We start from the raw sequence: 20,521 nt of genomic DNA, 5'->3' as shown, positions 1-20,521 counted from the left end.
GATATCAGCTTTTTTTTTTTAGAAGGTCGTGACGTTGCTCAGCCACTGGTAAGCACCATAACAAGCCAGCCTCGGGCATACAGCATCCTCTGGCGAAGTAGTGATTCATATGTGCCGGAGAGTAGTATAGGACAGTATAGGGCAGTATATTGGTAATTATGAATGCTGATGAGTAGCTGGGGAACAGAGCAGGGAGTGAGAGGTTCTGACAAAAGGTCACCCTTTTGTGGAACAGGCTGTCAAGAGGAGTGGTAAATTGGTTGCTTGGACATGCATCCTCTTAACCTTTCAGTAGCATCGACATCTAGGAAACTAAAGGTTCCAGGTATATTTAAGTGTCAAAATAGTTCTTGTCTGGTCTCTTCTCTGCTAGTTGAATGTACATCAACCTGCCTGCACGCATGGTAATCATAGTATCAAAACGTTGATTCCGACACCCTGCCTGGCAGCAAAAACAGTTGTACTTGTAAGCACTTACTAAGGGACCAATCTGTTCCCACCCATCAATCATTTCCTCCCTGAAATGTTTCTCACTGCTCCCTTGTGCCCCCAAGATGATGAGGTTCAGTCATTTAGCTACATCCTACTCTTTAGACTTCTTCATGACCTCATGGACCTTGCCACATTAGGCCTGTCTGTCAGCATCTGCTTCTCTAAGCCTTTGCAAGCTCACATCCATTATTTCACTATGTGTCCCCATAAAGCATGCTTATTACAGTGTGTTTTATTCCCAGACATCTGTTGTGAACTCTCAATCATATGTAACAAAAATCTGCTGGAGATAAGAGGGAATAAATGATAAGTAGCACAAGAAAGGCTGCTTATTGTCAGCTTATTATTTCCAGTGCTGTTCATACCTGTTTACAGCCTAGTGTTCAGATTCTACAGTTAACAACCCTTCAAAGATTTTGCTTTCTGCATATTCTGCAATTCATGAACTGCTTCTGCAGCAGCACAATAATATTTACAGATTCTCGTTTCATGTGGACTGTCAGCACAATCCTACACTTGGAAGTCTCTTTAGTTTTATATATGATTGTAGTCGGATTGGGCGGTATGGTGGTGCAGTGGTTAGCACTGTTGCCTCACACCTCTGCGACCCGGGTTCGAGTCTCCGTCTGGGTCACATGTGTGTGGAGTTTGCATGTTCTCCCCATGTCGTCGTGGGGTTTCCTCCGGGTACTCTGGTTTCCCCCCACAGTCCAAAAACATACTGAGGCTAATTGGACTTGCTAAATTGCCCGTAGGTGTGCATGTGTGAGTGAATGGTGTGTGAGTGTGCCCTGCGATGGGCTGGCCCCCCATCCTGGGTTGTTCCTTGCCTCATGCCCATTGCTCCCGGGATAGGCTCCGGACCCCCCGCGACCCAGTAGGATAAGCGTTTTGGAAAATGGATGGATGGATGTAGACGGATTTACATGTTATGCGAGGTCCAGTGAGTGAAGAGAAGGGAGTTCTGGAGGTTGGTCGCACGACACCTCATTAACCTGATTTTAATTTGCACTGTCACTGTTTCAAATGTATCACTTTTTTCACTTGCTGCTGCATATTATTGTCTTCACTGTTGACCAGATGCATTGAAACACTCTGAAAGAATGAAAAGTGAAATGGAATCACCCCAACCCCAAATTCAATAATGCAATTAATATAGAGTACTATAGCAAGTTGTCACAACAGATCAATGGATAATGTAATGTCTCTGGAGAAATACATAGCCTAGATAGCTAAATCTTTTTTTGCTACACTGAGATATTGAAAAACTGATACATAAAATCAATGACAATGCATTTGTTTGAGCTGTATAGCTATATTTACAAGACAAAGCAGAGCTGTTGATTGTAACAAGCTATACAAGAACTTCCACGCAATGCCGATGCTGCACAAGCCAATATATTGAGATGAGCAACCTAACAGGAGGTCGTTTTCCCAGCCCAGAGTCAACTCCCAGAACAAATATTGTAGCACTGTGTCATGGCCTTTTCACTTAGCTTCTGATGATATTCCATCTACAGTGCTGCACTTTAGGGTACTCAGCCGACATGGGTCCACTCTAAACTGATAAGTCACAATAGATTTCCAGCAGTGGGTCCAGTGTAGTCAAGCCGATCTGTTTTGCTGTTTTCCTCTTTCTATTTTTCGGTGGTGATTATTGATTTCTTATCTCTTGCACCAGGGTGGCAGAGGTGAGATTTATCAAATGCACATGACGCCAGTATTTTAGCTGAAAAATTATTACTTGTAAGATAAACTTTAGCTGCTTCTAACCAGCCCTCAGCATTGTCAGACACAGTATTAAAATGTGCAAATAGTAACAAGAGTAACCAAAATAAGGTTTGCGTTGGAATCTGTTTGAACGGGACATATCTGCGATTTCTCCCATGTGTTCCTATAGGAGTGATGTTATTCTAACACACTGAGAGTTACTACAGCTCAGTATCCTCAGGTATCAAATCCGACATCTAATAGTCTGAACTCTATTACATGGTAAGGAGCATCTGTGTAAACCCATACCTGTCTGCCAAATTACACACAGTCTTCACAGTCTCTAAGAATCCTTGAATAATCTCCTGCTGCCAGAGCTCGTGAAATCAATGCATGTTATCTCAACACCGTGGACTGTGAGAAGTTGTGGACTGACAGTTTTTTTTTTGTAAGGTGTGACCCCATAACCCTGTTCACTGAGCCACTGCCCCAAATGCTTAATAAGAAAAATATATTCGCTGTCCTAGTAGCCTTACTGCTGTGCTTCGGCACATTGGCGACTTGGTCAGGGTCTTTGCTCTCAGTATGCGGGATGAGAGCTTGAGTCCTGCCTGAGGCTGCTACATTACTGTCAGAATCTGGCGGAGAAGGTACTTGCGGAGAACTACAGGCACTTCAGAGTCCTGTGTTGGGTTTCCTTATGTGAGGTCTGACGTAAAAGTCAGTATGAGGGTACGTGACGATTTTGCACCAGGAACTGACAGTGTAGTGTAAGGGTTCTCAGCTGGTTTTCCCTCAGGACTTGCACTATTCCTCAGCCGTTTATTTATTTATTTATTTACATATTTATTTCACCAAAAATGGGGGTTGTTGGCAGTAAAACAAAAAAAATAATAATAAGTTCCAGGACAACATTGCACATCATTTGCAACCATAAAAGTCCGACATCGCAAATTTTTACATTTTTTTTCAACGCTATGTGGATCTGTGACCCATGAAAAAAGTTCTTTGACCCATGTTTGAGTCGTGATCCACTAGTTTGGTATGGTGAACCTAGTAGCTTCAAAAAAGTAAAAGTATATGGATTATATACTTCATATGTATTATCTATCTATCTATCTATCTATCTATCTATCTATCTATCTATCTATCTATCTATCCATCTATCCATCTATCTATCTATCGAATCATTTTTTTCTATGCGCAATTCCAGCTAGTACGACTTCTGGCCGCTACTCCCACCACACAGCAGCGTGGTGTACGTACTCCCAGCATCCCAGGTCTTTGTACTTGCGTGTACCCTTAAAATGATGTTGAATAACGACTTACATTTTGAACGGCCGTTCGTAACTTGAAATGTTTGTAGAGGAGCGTCTGTATATCCTTTCTGTGCATATTACCTTCTATACCGTAATATGTTTGTCTATAAACCCTAGGAATGTGTTTCAGAATTGATTAACATAAATACCTACATGTTTAATCGAATGTCTTGTATATCTTGTTTGGTGCAGAGATAATGACTTCTGTAAGCACTTCAAGCATCAGCTGTCACTGATGGTGAGACTGCTGTAAGATTAATGTTGTTATTAGCGTGCATCTCACGACGTAGCACTATTATCCTGGCACATATTTGCTGATGGACTCCCTGTTACTCCTCTGAAGATGAACCTTTGTCCACCGTACATATTTGTTGCGCACAAATGAGTGTCCAAAACTAGTACTTGTGTTGTAAAGCAGCGATAAAGCGGATGTGTGATCACACAAATCTGCTCTGCATTCGCCCTGAGAAACATTTCCTATTTGTTTTCTGCATGCAGATACCTATGAGTATTTTAGTTTTTTGGTCTATGAAAACCTTAGCGAGGGCTTCAGTTTGGATTCATAAAATGCGTTTTACTGTCCTTCCTAATTTAGATTTTTAGTGGCTTTGACTTGTTTATTCCACATTATATTTTATATGCTATTTTAATTACATCTGGAGACGCATTTTACATCCTTGATTTATTGTACTTTACCTAACTTTTTATGACTTGTTTAAGACTTACGTAATAAAAAGAATTATGGGAATATTGTTAGAAAAATTATTACTACTATTCCATAACACAGGCAGCTGTTCAGCCCTTTTTATCATGTACTCTAGATCTGTGACATCTTATGGCTCTGCTAAAACTCACACTGACTGTAATGACACGTATATGTACAATTCAAAGCAGAACTTCTAATTAAAAATACAAGACAACAAGCATGTAGAACTTTTTTTTTATTAATTTCTAAAGTATGAATAAAATGTTCATTATATAGTAAGTTTACCACCACATATTAATAATGTATTTGTCATACTTGATCATGACTATTTAAACTTCATACAAAGTGCATGATGTCATTTAGGTCATTTTTAAAATTTTGAAATCGGCATTTCATTTTTTGCTTGTGAGAGCAATTAGGGGCTTATATTTATAGCAGAATCCCAAAGTCTTCTCTCCTGTGTTGCTCTCCCGCTTCTGCCAAAATAAATGATTTAGCCTTATAAATTGACACAGAAAGGAGGAAATGTGGTGTGAATCGTGATGAACTGGGATGCTCACCTGATTCAGCATCCCTGAGTGTGCAGCATCCCAACACCAACCATCCAGCATAATATATCAGCTCTGCATAGAAAAAGACGGGCGCTTAACTCACATACAGTCGTGCAAAAAAACTATTAAGATATGGATAATCTGGATGTTTTATAGGGGAAAAAACTGTCCATTCATTCATCTATTCATTCATGTATTTTCATACCTGTTTTTGCACAGCAATAAACGTAAAATCTATCCCAGGAAGCACAGGGTATGAGAAAAGGATGCCAGTCAGAAAACATACACAAACAAACAAATAAACAAACCAACTAACGGATGAAGGAATTAATGAATGAACGAATGATTCAGAACAAACAATTCTGTTTTGTATTTATAATCCCTGAGAGCAGGCTCTATTTACAACCCATTTTGAGAATCCAGAAGTATGCCTGCATTTCAGCACAATGTTACTGACTGTTTATTTGATAGCCTTTTGACCAGACAGAACACCATCACTGTTGAAATTCTGTAGTTGTTTTTTTTTCTGTATTTCACCTATTAGTTAATTTAATAGTTTGGAGTAATGTATCTGCTTGTGACTGTTGGTGTGCTAGCTGTGTCAAAGGTCTAGCATAATGAGGCAATAGGGAATATTACAGTGGTCATTCGGGATAACCTCAGTTAGGTTCTTTGCCTCTGACGACCACCAATTTACTCTATATATTAGTCAGGCATAATTGTATACAATATGCCAGGATATTCGTATATACAGTAGGGTTTGCACAAAGTATGATAGAATAACATTACTGTTAATTTTTTACATTTTAACAGCAACAATATTTTCATGAACTTTTTGGGCCCTGGTAATGAATTTATTTAATTTAAAAACTGACTTCATTGTCATGTTTCAATGCACTTGATTTTGGGTGTTTTCTTACTTGCCTTATAACTTTTCCTACCCAAGTGCCACAAGTAGGAGTGAGGTTAGAAGCTGGTTGAAATTTTTTAAACGTTCTGAAAAAGTTAAGGTCTTTAATATTATACTTGTAACAATATATAACAAAGTAAAGTAAAAGGATGAAAAGAAACAATTTTAACTTTTGACTGTATCTTGAACATTGCATTTGGTCACAAAATTGCGCAATGGATGAATGTTTACACTTCTTACTACTGGTCAACAGATTGCTTCTAAATATTTAGGGAATGACTGAAATTTAAGCCTTTCTTAAACTGAATAAGCACCACATGCATGATATTGCCGATTTGTGTATTATCACTATTATCACTGTTGTATGCTGAGCAGGACAACCAGGACGTCATCAGCAGAGGAGCTGGGATGGTAGGGTTACATCATGAGACCCATACAAACGCACTTAATTTAATAATCACCCTCATAATGCTATATATGAAGTGTGGGATGTATTTATTACATGGCAGTAACGATTTTAAAATAATGTAAAAGGTCATGGACTCCACAGTTTTGTCCCCTCATCCAACTAATATATTATCTATCAACATGCAGTTCTAATTACTGCACCTCTAAGGAATATTATCTTTGACTATGACTCTTTGATTCAGGTATGGCTGACATATAAAAACGTGAATTGGGCCACAAAATCCCTTAAGGGAGAAACATAGTCTTTAACAATGTTCAAGTATCTTTTATTACAACTGGGTAATAGAAGGCTTATCTCAGAAACCGTTATGTACAGTCTATTGATTGAGGCACTCTTTGCTTGTGGGGACAACCTTGAGGAACAGGTTTAGCGGTCTCAGCTTACACACAGATTCTTTAAATTGATGTTTTGTATGACTTTTTGTGTGCTGCCTTTGTTATTTTCCCAGTCAGTTACGCATCTTCAGTTCATTCAGATCATTTTTCTTCCACAACAATTCACCAGCTCAATCTGCATATGCTCTTTTATGAGGAATCAGCACCTTAACACAGAGAACTTACCAGTTCCACACAGATAGGAGCCAGATTTAAAGCCACAGACTAGATTCATGAGGTGTGGCTCTACCACTGACACTCAAACCGCCCAAGAGACAGAAAACTAAAGGAAAATGTTTATGTGCCAGTGAGATGTTTTGTAATGGGACAACAGGTTTAATTTTAGCAAATGTCAAATTAACTTGGGTCTTGGGCATTGTTTTAAGTGTTGTAATTTGTGTTGTGTATACTGTTGGGGTAAAAATTAATTTACAATCACTCTGAGCTTTAATAAGTACACCTGCTTGTTAACACAAACATCCTGCTCCTCCAAAGAGTAAATCAACTCTTGCAGGAAAGGTCACGTGATTCTGCTAAGGGGTAACTAAGCGTTATAATGGCTTAGCGGTATGAGAAAAGCAATTTTCCATGCTGCATTGTTGGTGCCAGGTGTGGTGGTTCTAGCATCTCAGAAACAGCCACCAATCTGGGGCTGTCACACATCACAGCAAATAGAATTTACATAGAATGGTGCAATAAACGAAAAAAGTAAAAAAAAAAAACAAAAAAAAATGAGTCTGAGTGCAAAAATACTGTTAATGAGAAAGGTCAGAGGAGAATGGCCACACTCATTAAAACTAACAGGAAGGCCACAAGTGCAATGCAACATCTCAGTGCCTCAGTGGTGTGTAGGAAGGCTTCATTGAGCACAAGACAATTCTGGAGGCAAAAGTGGGTCCTATCTGATACTATCGTGATTTTGTTGAACTGCAGCTCCCAGTGCATGATGTTATTGCACAGGCCAGGAGGTTAAGCTTTCCTGCTAAGTCTTTTGCAGAAGCTTCTGGCCACTGCAGTATTGATAGGTATGTTCATAGCTGTGCTGTCACTAGATAGATCAGGGTTACTATTGATCTTTCTACTAATTAAGTGCGAATGTGCGCTACTTAATTAATGGGCCAGATTTTCTTAAAAACTAGAGTTTAAAAGAGTTTTCTATTTGACTCAATTGCATGGATGCATTCATCCATCCATTCTCCAAACTGCTTATCCTACTGGGTTGCGTGGGGTCCGGAGCCTATCCCGGAAGCAATGGGCATGAGGCAGGGAACAACCCAGGACAGGGGGGCAGCCTATCGCAGGGCACACTCACACACCATTCACACACACATGCACACCTATGGGCAATTTAGCAAGTCCAATTAGCCTCAGCATGTCTTTGGACTGTGGGGGGAAACCAGAGTATCTGGGAGGAAACCCCACGACGACATGGGGAGAACATGCAATCTCCACACACGTAACCCGTGCTGTCCCTTGGTTCATACATATTTAATTAGCTGTGTTTTTAAGTGTTTTGTAGATGAACTAAGTCACCTTTAAAACATCTAGTATATCCATCCATCCATCCATTTTCCAAACCGCTTATCCTATTGGGTCGCGGGGGGTCCGGAGCCTATCCCGGAAGCAATGGGCACGAGGCAGGGAACAACCCAGGACGGGGGGCCAGCCCATCGCAGGGCACACTCATACACCATTCACGCACACATTCACACCTATGGGCAATTTAGCAAGTCCAATCAGCCTCAGCATGTTTTTGGACTGTGGGGGGAAACCGGAGTATCTGGGAGGAAACCCCACGACGACATGGGGAGAACATGCAAACTCCGCACACGTAACCCGTGCTGTCCCTTGGTTCATACATATTTAATTAGCTGTGTTTTTAAGTGTTTTGTAGATGAACTAAGTCACCTTTAAAACATCTAGTATATGAATGAGGTAATGTTATGAGTATTTATGAAATTAGGAAATGGTTGTTTCCCTGTGAGTTTATATTTTTGTGTAGTACTGATGTGTTACGGTCACGTAATCCTCATGTGCCACTTCCTGGTAATGCTAATACAAAGTCACAACTTTCCTCTTCTGACTTGAGAAAATCCAGTTTTCCTTTGCCGAGAAATAATCAGACGCATTGTGTTGTGTGTAAAGGTATAAATGAGGCATGCACTGCGCATATGGCTTGGGGAGTGGAAATTTAAAATGAGTTTTATTTATAAGGCATGGAGAAAATGAATTATCCCTATTGATCTCCTACGATATGAAATCGACCTCCTGTGGGGTAGCTAATAAATTAGTGAAGGGGGGCGGAAGTAAACCTAGTATGCTAACTTCTGTATCCTTCCTTTCGTGATGAAGACGAACTTAATAAAATACCATTTTACATTCTTCACAGCTGCTCTCCTTCTTAATGTGCATTCTGTAAGTATCATTTTCATACACAAAGGAAATCAAGAAGGATGTACCCGCGAGTTGTCTCCAATGCATAGTTTCGCCCCTTTCATAAGAGCTTCCTGTAATTTTATCATTTGGTACCTCTTTCCATTGTGTTTTAATGTAGTTTTATTTATTTATAATGTTGAATTGGCATATACCCTGTTCTTAAGGTTGTACCATAATGTTTTCTGCTGTGTAGTACAGCTTTCTTGTGATTGAACAAATGATGCAGAAAGCAATGACAGTATTTAAAACATAGATGTGGAATAAAAACATAGACCTAGAATAAAAATGTCATTTTTTATAACTTGTAATGGGGGGGGGGGGGGGGAAATCACATACGGTCCCTTATGTATAAATTAAAAAAAAAAAAAGGATTAATATGGCCTTTGCTTTGTTTTATTGTGGCAAGAGTAGCTTACGGTTTTTAAATTCATTACAAATTTCTGTCTCTTGTTAAAACAAGAAATCCTTGGTTTATTGACTTAAAAATCTTTGGAGGATTTGTTTTGTCCGTTCAATATCCAAAATGTAAAAGATCATCCAGTAAAGCGAAAACTGGATACTGGCTTGTTGATTGTAATTGACGTTGTGTCTGTTACTGTAGCAGAGCACTGGCAAATGAAAAGAATGCCCTGCGAATAATGCTGCTGGAGCGGGTGTCGGTTCAGAGTTCTTGGTTTTAATGAAGAAGAATCAATAGAGCGTTTCAGCTATTTAAATCCCCAAAGGTACATGGGAACTAATGCTTCAAACTTAAAATCTGTGAGTGCATTAGTAAGGATTGTGCAGCCTCAGTCTGCTCTTGGAAGAGTTTGATATGTATATAAAATATGAGCTGCATCACTTCACCCGGATCTCTGGTGGATTATGATGCCAGGGCAGCTGTGCTGTTAGCTTTTGTGTACAGGCATGAAGAGCCTTCATTTCAAGTCAGAATCGTGGACAAACCTACATATACAGAACGCATTCTGCTGTTAGGTTTTAGCTGAACATTATTAATTTTCTCAATGTAAAATGTGTACAAATACAATTCACTACATTTCCACACCATGTAGAATACTGTTCTATCATATTGTTTGGGATATGTTTATATTATAATATATTATATATAATAATTATACACATTATACACATGCATAATATTATTATTATTGGGCTATAAATATGATTATGATAAATATGTTTTTTAGAAATTTGTAGAATGAATGAGTGAGTGTGAGTGTGTGTGTGTGTGTACGTGTACGAGCAGGTGTGTGTGATATCGCAATACTGTTTGATTTTGAGGACAGCATTTTGCTAGACTGCTTCTTGTGATATGAAAATTCCCAGTGCATCTAATTCCATTCTTCTGTTTTTCTTTTCTTTTCTTTTCTTCCTCCACGGAAGCTGGAAGTTATCGGGAACTGCGAAAAAACCTGACCTCATTGCTTGTCCAGCCAATCGCAGCTTCTCTGGCCAGAGAGCTGCTGTCTGGGTTGCCCTTTGAACGTGGAATCCCCTGCACTCGACTCTCCATGTCAGCCACGCCAGGTAGGTCTTTAGTGGGATATCCTTCTGTCCATTTATACTCCTGTATCATGACACTGCTCCATTCAGTAGATGCCCCTGCAGTTTTTCCTGCAGTCCCAAAAAGAATACTACCACTCTCCGGGGTGATTTGCATTCAGGTCACTGGTGACGGCCTTGAATGCATTGAATTGTAGGTAGGCAAGAATTAACTGCACAGTAATACTGAAATTACACCCAGTGATTTTGCACAGTCTGAAGGTGAAACTAAACTTTCAAGATGGAGAAGATAAGGTGGTGAATGCTGGGTGACCTTTGGCTCTATTTAAATCATGTAAATATGATGTATTCATGCATAATGTAAAAGGAAAGACAGCCTTGTTATTAGGCAACAATAGACAGAGTCTAGTTTCAAATTAAGGTTTAGACATTTCACAAGCAAATTATTATCTTGATTTATGTCTACAATGGCAAATGTGCTGCAAAGTGAATAGTTATGGTGTACTATTTCCTTTTTAGTTACACTGCCCCTCATGCTTGCACCACTTACAGGTATCAATGATTGGACTTTATTGTGCATGTTAATCATGTGACTCTTCTAATAAAATAGGAAAAAATAAAATAATTTCCCCGATGATTAATTTAGCTAGTTAAGATATGTAATTAGAAATTTCTCCTCAATTTTAATGAAATCAAAAAATGATTTACTTTTTAGTCTGTGTAATTAATGATTTTCCTCTTAACCTGTGTTCGTTTTTTAAAAATACAGCCTCTCCCGAGGTTAAGTGTGTATGTGTGTGTGTGTAATTTATAATGAATAATGTACTGAAAGAGAAAAACAGAATACCCACTATATAGTCGATATAGTGGACCACCATAACCCAGAATGCATCTGCACTACAAAATAGGACCTTCTCGAAATAAAATGCTTAAAACATCCAAACAACTTGCACAACATGCACACACATGGTCTGGTTTACATCCTGACAGTCACAAGATGCTAATCAGACACAAACAGATTTCCATGAACTTTACTTACACTGCTAACCAAACTCGAAATGTAAATAAACTTGCATTAGTATTGTGCTTTTCACATGCCATTAAAAGCATTCTGCAGATGCCTGCCACCATGATGAAAGATGCTTTTGAAAGCTTTGACCCTTGGCAACAATTGGTATGTAGCACTTGGTCATCTTTTCCCAAGCAACGTCCAGTTTACCAAGGTTTATAAACTGCAAATAGAAGCATCTAAAAAGTGCCTTACCTGCTTAATTGCATAATTCCATTCCTAGCTCTGTATCTTAATTTTAAAAAGTCATTCCTTATGGGGATTCCTGATGCAACAAGGTGGTTGGTTGATACCTCTTGCCATTTCATAATATCTTCTTGTCCTTGTTTAGTTTACTGATGCTTTAAACCTCTACAAGACTTATGCAGCTTAGTGATCTTTTTCATGATGTTTTTAGAAAAAGGACGTCTTGGTTTAAGCAGTTTTAGACTACTGATCCTTAGAAGTTAATTTTCTCTTGGTATGTCATGCTGCTGCTCTCTTTAGTTTCGGTGTCTTTGGAGAAAAAGTGGAATTTCATAGTCATCGTAATTTTCATTAACATTATGCTGAATAAAACTCATATGTTTATCTTTAAAACAAAACTCTTGGTTCAAACGACTTTAGTATCAAGATCACTAACATCTGAACAGAAAAAAAATTTTGCATTCTGATTCATGTTGGTTCTAAGAACGGCCAGGTGTGGAAGGAAAAAGTCAGGTGGATGCAAGCAAAGTCAAAAGAGAAACGCGTATTCCTTTCCTGCTCACCAGAAACCGCGTAAGGGATTGGGATTGGACACGCATGAGCCTGATTAACACTGAAGGAGGGATGGTTCGTTTCAATAGCAGCCTGAAAGAGGGAAAGAGTTTCCTGGTCTTTGAAGTTACAGCAATGGTTTTTTTTGAACACCTCAGGCTACCTTTCTGAGTTCGTAGCACAAGACAGTCCTTTGGGGTTGCTTGCATGCGAATAAATAATTTGTATTTTGTGACTCCTTGGGTAAGAAGTCAACGAAATTGAATATGCATGATATAAGACCTATCTTTTAAATTTTAAAGGGGGTATACACTGAAAACACTGATATCAGGTTAATACGTATAAATAGATCTACAAGCAGATAGACTGGTAGATGTTATTGATCTCAAGTGGGAAATTTTGGGAATTTCTTTGAATTTGAAAGAAACTGATGGAGTATCTGTATCTAACAGACAGCCTCTCTACGCAGTGCCAAACATATGTAGTAAGTTGCTAAGACACTGTGCTTTTTGAAGAATCTTTAGAGCAGTAGTTCTTGGACATTTCAGTGTTGCATAACAACCAGAATAGCTAGGTATGACAGATCCACATGACATAGGGATGGGAGGATGCAGCCAAGCCAGCTGCAGATCAGACTGGGTAATTCATCGGAAGCTAAGCAGGTTTGGGCCTGGCAAGTACTTAGATCGAAGACCAAATAGGGAAGTTGGGTTGCTGCTGGAAGAGGTGTTGGTGTGGCGAACAGGTTAGCCCATCCTGTGGTCTGTTGGGATCCCAGTGCACTGATGGGGACACTGTGCTGTAAATATGGTGCTATCCTTTCAACGAAACGTAAAACCGAGGTCCTGACTCCCTGATGACTTTAAAGATCCCTGGGCATCTTTTGAGTAGTTCCCCAATGTCCTGGTTAAATTGCCCACTATGGCCCTTTCAAATCTGGTCACTTAATCATTCTCTATATCTAGCTGGTGAGTTCTCTCTCGCCCCCTCATCACTACCTTAGGTGGCCTAATGCTTAGGGAAGTGTAATTGAAAGATTGCTGGTTTGAATCCTTGACTGGCAAAGTAACGCTGAGGGACCCTGAGCAAGGTGCTGCCCCCTGCTATGTCATGATGTGGCATATGGGTTAAATGCAGAGGACACATTTTGCTGTCAAAAAATAACATCTAATCACAATTGCGTCCTTAGTTGCTGTTTGATGAGTTTAGTGTCCACAGAATGGCTACACAGTGGTTGTAGTTCAAGTGGCTCCCCATTTGTCCTGTAAAGTACATTCGGTGTCTTGAAAAGTGCCATGTAAATGTAACGTTCAGTCATTCATCTGTACTGGGGGAGAAAGGGAGCACAGAGCTTCCAGCTTCAGCATGGGCGGAGAAAGTACGCAAGTTAGGTCTGACATGTGGTGCACTAAGACAACAGGAGAGTTTAAAATCATTAGTGAAATGGCTGCAGTGGAATAAAGAACTTATCACCTGTCATTGGCATCTTTCCTCATCTTATGAACTAAGGGACAAATGATGAAAGTTCAAATACACTGTAATGATACTGCCAGGATGCAACTTGAGGGGGTGTAATGTAGTAGTACACTTAATGTGTTAATTAACCAGAAAGTAAGTGTTAGTTACTCATTGATCCCATGTTGGTTCATGATTTATTCAATCATAACGGTACTTGTATTCTATGCAGTTACTGTATTTGTTCCTGATTTGTACTTGAGTTTTTAGGCAGTTACTATGTTAATTGTGCCCCCTCAATTAAATTGTTACCGGAAATTCCAATTAATTAAAATGTGACATGCAAGTCAAGAGAAACAATGAAAGAACTGAATAAAAGATAAAACTACTGGTGGTGCTTTGTTACAAAAAATATCTATGGTAATTGAATATGGGTAAGTACTTTGTACATGAGCAAAATATATATTAAGTGCTTAATAAATTAGGTGAAAAAAGCTAATCCCAAATCTTGAATAATTTTCAAGTAATTTTTCTTGCGAAAACTATAACATTTTTAGCCAGGCAACTCTAGTTAGAGTTATTTGCTAGAATTATCGCCAGGGCAGGAATCTACATTACTTGGATTGAGTCATTTAGCCTTATTTGAAGTCGATGGCATGTTAAGTGGTTTTAAAATGGGATGAATGAAAATTGCAGTTTGATCAGCATCTGGCAGATTTACAACTGTGATCAGTGACCAAAAGCAAAGTCCGATGACGCGATAAATGAAAGTCAGTAATAAATAAAGGAAATATGTATCCTTTGATGGACTGACATTGCATCCAGGCTGTCCCCTGTCCCCTGCCGTGTGTCCTATGCTGACTGGGATAGGCTCCAGGCTCACAATGCCTCAATCAATGATAAGTTGTTTATGAATATATGAATGAAATTAAACAAATGAATAGCAATGAACATAGCATGTTTTACATGAACCTGTTTTACATAATAATTTTTTAAAAGTGTTAAAAAGGTTAAAGTTGTCAGCTGACATTAGTTACATTAATTAATCACCAAAATTTTTATACCACCAGCTAGCTCTTGTATATAACATGCCCTCTCCAATGATCCAGTTAATTCAGTAAATGAGCTTTAAATTTAATGTCCTCAATTAAGTTGTTAAGCCAATCTTATTCATAGCCTGTACTGTAGCATTAAAGAAATAATGACAATCTGTTAATCACATGGGAAAAAATACTGTAGGGGATGCTTTATGCCCTAAAATAATAAATGTGTCAGTTAACACTGTTTTTTTCATTAATAATTTACATTTATCGTAAGGGAATATTTAATTTGGTAGATTAAATTACAGATTATCTAAGAATGCTTGCATTGTTTATATAGCAGATTTGCCTTGGTCAGAAACATATAAATATACTTTAAAAATAATTTTTCATGTACTCTTCTGCCCCTTTGTGGCAGTTTAGAGCCAGGAATAGAGTGACAGCAGGAGAAATGCTGTCACTGATTAATGAGTGAGCTCATGTAAAGCAGGCGTGTAAGTGGGAAACTGGCAGCTCCACGATGGACCTTAGAGAGTTTGCTGCAGGTAGCATCACCTCCTCAAGAAAAGACCATCTGTAGAAAACAGCTCAGAGATCTGAAACTCTTTCCCATTTAAAGCAAAGTAATGGTGTTGTTCGGTTACAGCTTACGGTCCACAGTAAAACCATAGCCAGAAGTTGGAGACACAGTCATCCAATAGCTTAAGGAAGATTCATCAAACTGAAGCCAGCTGTGGCAAAATGATTTCTGTCCATGTTCATGTTATATACTAACGCTTCCTGATGGTATTCTGCCTTCTTTACAATGGGAGCTCCTGTTACAAATAAAATACTCTGGCGATGTACAGAATTGATTATGTGCAAGATATTCCCAATAGATGGATTGGGGGTGGAATTTGTATCAACTTATCGATCGTGATGCACCGCTTGGCGACCACTGTTCTAATGGATACTGACAGCACCCTTTAGTCCTTTGAGGTTGACAAATCCTGGCTGCAGTCATAGATCTTTCCAGTTCATTTTGGTGGATATGGATCATACTGAGTGTTTTTTTTCTGCTCTACGACTGCTACTGTAGGTTTGTTATATAAGTGCCGTGAATATAGCAGGACAACAAATACACGGTTTTAAACCTATCCCTCTTTTTTTTATAATTTTTTCCCCGACCTTCTGGGATGCAGTAGTATCTTGTAATTTCGCATCTGTGACGTACCCCTTTGGTGATAACTCATATTGATTTCCTTGTGATGTTCCCATCTGAGCAAGGTAATAAAAAGGAAGGTCTATTCGCCCTAAGGCCAGAACATCTGCCAATGGGTTCTGCAGTCTTAGGATGGAATTTAGAAGCTGCTATTGCCGTAACCCTGTGCCATTCCTGCATTGTATTTCCTGCGGTTCTGTTTGAGGTTTGCAGTTTAACTGCGAGATTTTTCCCCGATGTGCATCTCTTTAAAGAAATCGCTCAAAGGGATTCGAGCTGATGTCTGAAGCTGTATTGATTTTGTGATTGACTGATAAGACATGAAATAAGATAGAATATAAATAATCCAGACTTTATATTGAATTTACAGAAAATACAATAAAGATAAATACAATATATGCAACCTGGGGGCGGCATGGTAGTGCAGTGGTTAGCACTGTTACCTCACACCTCTGCGACCCGGGTTCGAGTCTCCGCCTGGGTCACATGTGTGCGGAGTTTGCATGTTCTCCCCATGTCGTCGTGGGGTTTCCTCCGGGTACTCCGGTTTCCCCCCACAGTCCAAAAACATGCTGAGGCTAATTGGAGTCGCTAAATTGCCCATAGGTGTGCATGTGTGAGTGAATGGTGTGTGAGTGTGCCCTGCGATGGGCTGGCCCCCCATCCTGGGTTGTTCCCTGCCTCGTGCCCATTGCTTCCAGGATGGGCTCCGGACCCCCCGCGACCCAATAGGATAAGCGGTTTGGAAAATGGATGGATGGATGGAATGTAATGAATGGTGGGGTACAACAAAAGTTAGATCATGGAAGAAGTGGCATTTAATAGCAAAATTTTGTTGGGTAAAAAGGAATGTGTGAAGCAGATGGTTTTGCCTATAGGAGAGATATGCTGATCGTGCTTCCTCATTGAGGCGGTGGGCTTCCATCTCGGGAATGTAAGGTGTCCATGCTCAGCCTATGAAAGAGCTGGCTTTCTTAATCAGCTTATCCAGCCTGGAAATCTTCTTTCTCTTGATGTTGCTTCCCCAGAAAATAGTAGCAAAGAACAGAACAGTGGCAGCCAGGGACTGGTCCATCAGATGCAGCAGTTTGCTGCACACATCAAAGGACTTCAGTCTCTTAAGGGAGCTCAGTCCACTCCTCTTCGCTAGAGTCCATCTGTTGTTCCAGTGCAGTCTGTTATTGATGTGGACTCCACGGTACTTATGGCACCAAACCCGTCTCCACAGTCTCTGCCAGGATGTTAACAGTGGTCCCAGTGGTTCACCTGAAGTACATCACCAGCTCCTTACTCTTTCTGACATTAAGCTGCAGGTGATTCTTCACGCACCATCCCACGAAGCTCTCTGCCTGTAATCCTCTTCCCTCCCATCACTGACACATCCCAACATTGCCATGTCATCAGAGAGCCTCTGCAGGTGGCATCGTATTGGAAGTTTGTGGTGTTCAGCGTGAGCGGAAAGAGCGACAACAGTGTACCTTGGGGTGCTTCTGTATTGCTCAGTAACACATTAGATGTGCGGTTGCTGAGGCCTGCAGGCAATCAAGGTATCATCCACCTGCATTCTTCTGAGCTTCTCAGTCATGAGAGAGACATGTGGGAGAACAGAAAAGGACAGATATATGACAGATAGTCTCTGTATTCTTCATCCCTACCTGCAGTTCATATAATTTTGGATGCTGTTCTGTCTTTTCACTTTTAATCAGTGGGCGGCTATTTATTTGTGGGCGGCTAAGAATTTGTTGCATGTTTTTGAAGTGGTAATCCAGCTATTTTATCCATCAAGCATTCATATTAGTTTAGGCAGAGTAAGAAATTAATTTTAACATGCCTGAATATTTAAGTAAGAGTCCAAGAAAATTATTACAGAACATTGATGATTTACTGTAAGCATCATTTTTATCATAAAATATATGCAAACCTTGCAAAATGCAGACCAGTAACCACAAGAATTACAGAGATCAGAGGGAGCTGAATTTGCAAAGATCTTTTTCAACATAATAGCAAATGAACATTCACATACAATGTAGATTAACATCTGCCCTTTTAGCAGCAACTTTCAGTATTATACTGAAGCCGTTGCTATATCCGGGCTGTGTCTGTGTACCCTACAGTTTGCAGTAATGACATGCTTAATGTGAGCCATCGACATGTGATGCTTTTGCTAGAAAATTAGATGTTTGGTACAAAAAGCAATTGAATTTCCATTCATCCCCATGCAGTACAGCGAGAACATTCAACCTCCACACACACACATCAGGGACCAGATATGAACCCCATACCTAGAGATGTGCCAGCTACTTAATATAAAAAAAATACATGAATATGAAGTTTAAAAATATTTAAGCTAAATTAAGATGAGAGAAATATGAAATACAGAACAGTCATTTTTTTTGTAACTAATATGTCTCCCAGGTGTGACTATCCTTAGTGCCGTTCATGTACCAGAATCATCCTTTTAGAAATTAAATTTCATGTTTCAGAAGCCTTTTATATTAACCACATTTGGATCCCCATTCTTCAAATTTGAAGAGAACATGTTTATGACCCCTGTCATTGACTCGGTTTTGGATCGCAGTCTCTGCTGCCGCCTTTAAAACCTCTACATGAAAAATAAACATACCGTTCAGTTATTTCTTCTTATAGGTGAATCTCTCTTCATCACTCTTCTGCCCCTCATCATGGTCAGGGCCATCGGGGGGCTGGAGCCTGGCTCATGCTGCTCAGGGCTCAAGGCTGTGGCCCCCCCTAAGCCGGATGTCAGTCCTACACAGGGCACATGCGCGTGCAGGCGCACACTATGGGCAATTTCAGAGATGCCACTTACGGCATGACATGGCGAGAACAAGCAAACCGTACCCACAGTACAGAGGTGCTATTCAAACCATCTCCAGTCCTGGAGGTGTGAAACAACAGCACTGACTGCTGAGCCATCATGTCACACTTAATATATTTTGTTTGCTTTTTTTCTACTTTACAGGCAGAAGAAACATTACATTAAAAATTGGAACAAAGGCTGAATACAAGACGATCTACAATGTAATTGGATACTTGAAAGGGGCAACCAATCCTGGTAAGCGGCTACTTTTACCCGGGATAAATAACTGTGTTGTTTTTATTGCATGAAAAAATTAATTACCATTTTAATTACTGAATAGCCATAGCTCCTTTGATTTGCAAAACTGAGTCCTTGTATGCGGTACTTCCCTTTAATCTTTTTTACACAAGGTTTATTGTTGGGATATGTGATAAGAGATGGCTACAACTAACAAACAAACTAATAATAATGTACATTGCCCATACATCAGTTTACAAACAAATGATGGGCAATCATGAACAAATTAATTGAAATGGAATTTTACATTATGTTTACATATAGAGTAACGTCTTATATTTTCAACTGCCATCTGTTTAAAGTGAGTCATCTGTTTACAGTATTTATTCCCGACATGGCAGCTCACCTGCATAAGAATATTGGGCAAGATTAAAACGTTGCATATATGACATTTGGCTTACTCCATGTCTTCCCTGGAATAATGTAATGTCCATGTGCAGATCGATATGTGCTGGTGGGCGGTCGCCATGGTAGATGGTACCAGGGCAATGGGGCCGAGTGGATTGGGGGCGCAGCTGTCATGACCCAGATCATTGCCTCCCTGACCATGCAAGCCAAGCAAGGTTGGCAGCCTGACCGTACCACTCTTTTCTGTTCGTGGGGAGGATCTGAATTCGGCAATATTGGCTCCTTTGAGTGGGGAGAGGTAAATTTAGAGTGTTCAGTTTTTTTTCCCGCCTCCCTCTGTGTCTTTCATTTCTGTTTAAACACTGAATAATTTGCACCTGCCTATGTTGTACACTTTATAGATTAAAGGGCTTATTCTGTGAAGACTTTTTGATATCACTGTACTTGAGGGAGCACATATAATGTAGTAGTACACTCTTAGTTTCTGGTTAATTAATACATTAAGTAAGTATTAGTTACATACTGATCACATGTTTATTACCCATTAATCAATCATAACTGTTTATATTTTATTATTACTATATTTGTTCAATTTTTACTTGATTAGTAACTGAGCTACTAAGTTACTTTTGCCCCCTCAAGTAAAGTGTTATCGAAGATATGTTTATAAAGTATGCTTTTAGCGTTATATACTTAATGTCATGGATTTGCATCCAAGAAAACTGTTTTATAAGGTACGTAACCTGAATTGATCTAACAAAATACCCATCCTTAAAAAGGAAGATGTTTAGTCCCTTTGAACGAATAGTCATTTAGCTGTTAAATGCTGTATATTGAGGTATCCCTACTACACAAAAAGCAACTCGCACAGAAACTCAAAGCTTTCTGTGCTTTCGAAGCTTATAAATGGAAACTGAGCGGCATTAACTTCTTCCTCCGAGTGCACTGACATTTAAATAAGACTATGATTACTAATGAAACTGAAGGAGGTACTATAATTAATGGATAAACCTTTAATTTAGAGCTTGGATTTTGGGCATAGATTACAACTCAGCTGCATTGCAGTGGATAGATACATCATATTT

General features: G+C 39.4%; 1 protein-coding gene across 4 annotated transcripts in view; it reads left to right on the top strand.

Moving 5' to 3' along the window:
* The window catches only part of LOC125708416 (inactive N-acetylated-alpha-linked acidic dipeptidase-like protein 2), a 210,567-nt gene that overhangs the window by 129,748 nt on the left and 60,298 nt on the right, over positions 1-20,521 (top strand). For all 4 annotated transcript variants that reach the window (XM_048975923.1, XM_048975924.1, XM_048975925.1 and 1 more), the window contains 3 exons: positions 10,351-10,494; positions 18,954-19,046; positions 19,529-19,734. In XM_048975923.1, coding sequence (XP_048831880.1) covers positions 10,351-10,494; positions 18,954-19,046; positions 19,529-19,734 — 443 coding nt within the window. The remainder of the gene's footprint in view (positions 1-10,350; positions 10,495-18,953; positions 19,047-19,528; positions 19,735-20,521) is intronic.

This window comes from Brienomyrus brachyistius, chromosome 15 (assembly GCF_023856365.1).
Source record: "Brienomyrus brachyistius isolate T26 chromosome 15, BBRACH_0.4, whole genome shotgun sequence".
Taxonomy (NCBI): domain Eukaryota; kingdom Metazoa; phylum Chordata; class Actinopteri; order Osteoglossiformes; family Mormyridae; genus Brienomyrus; species Brienomyrus brachyistius.
This window is presented reverse-complemented; position numbering and strand designations above follow the sequence as displayed.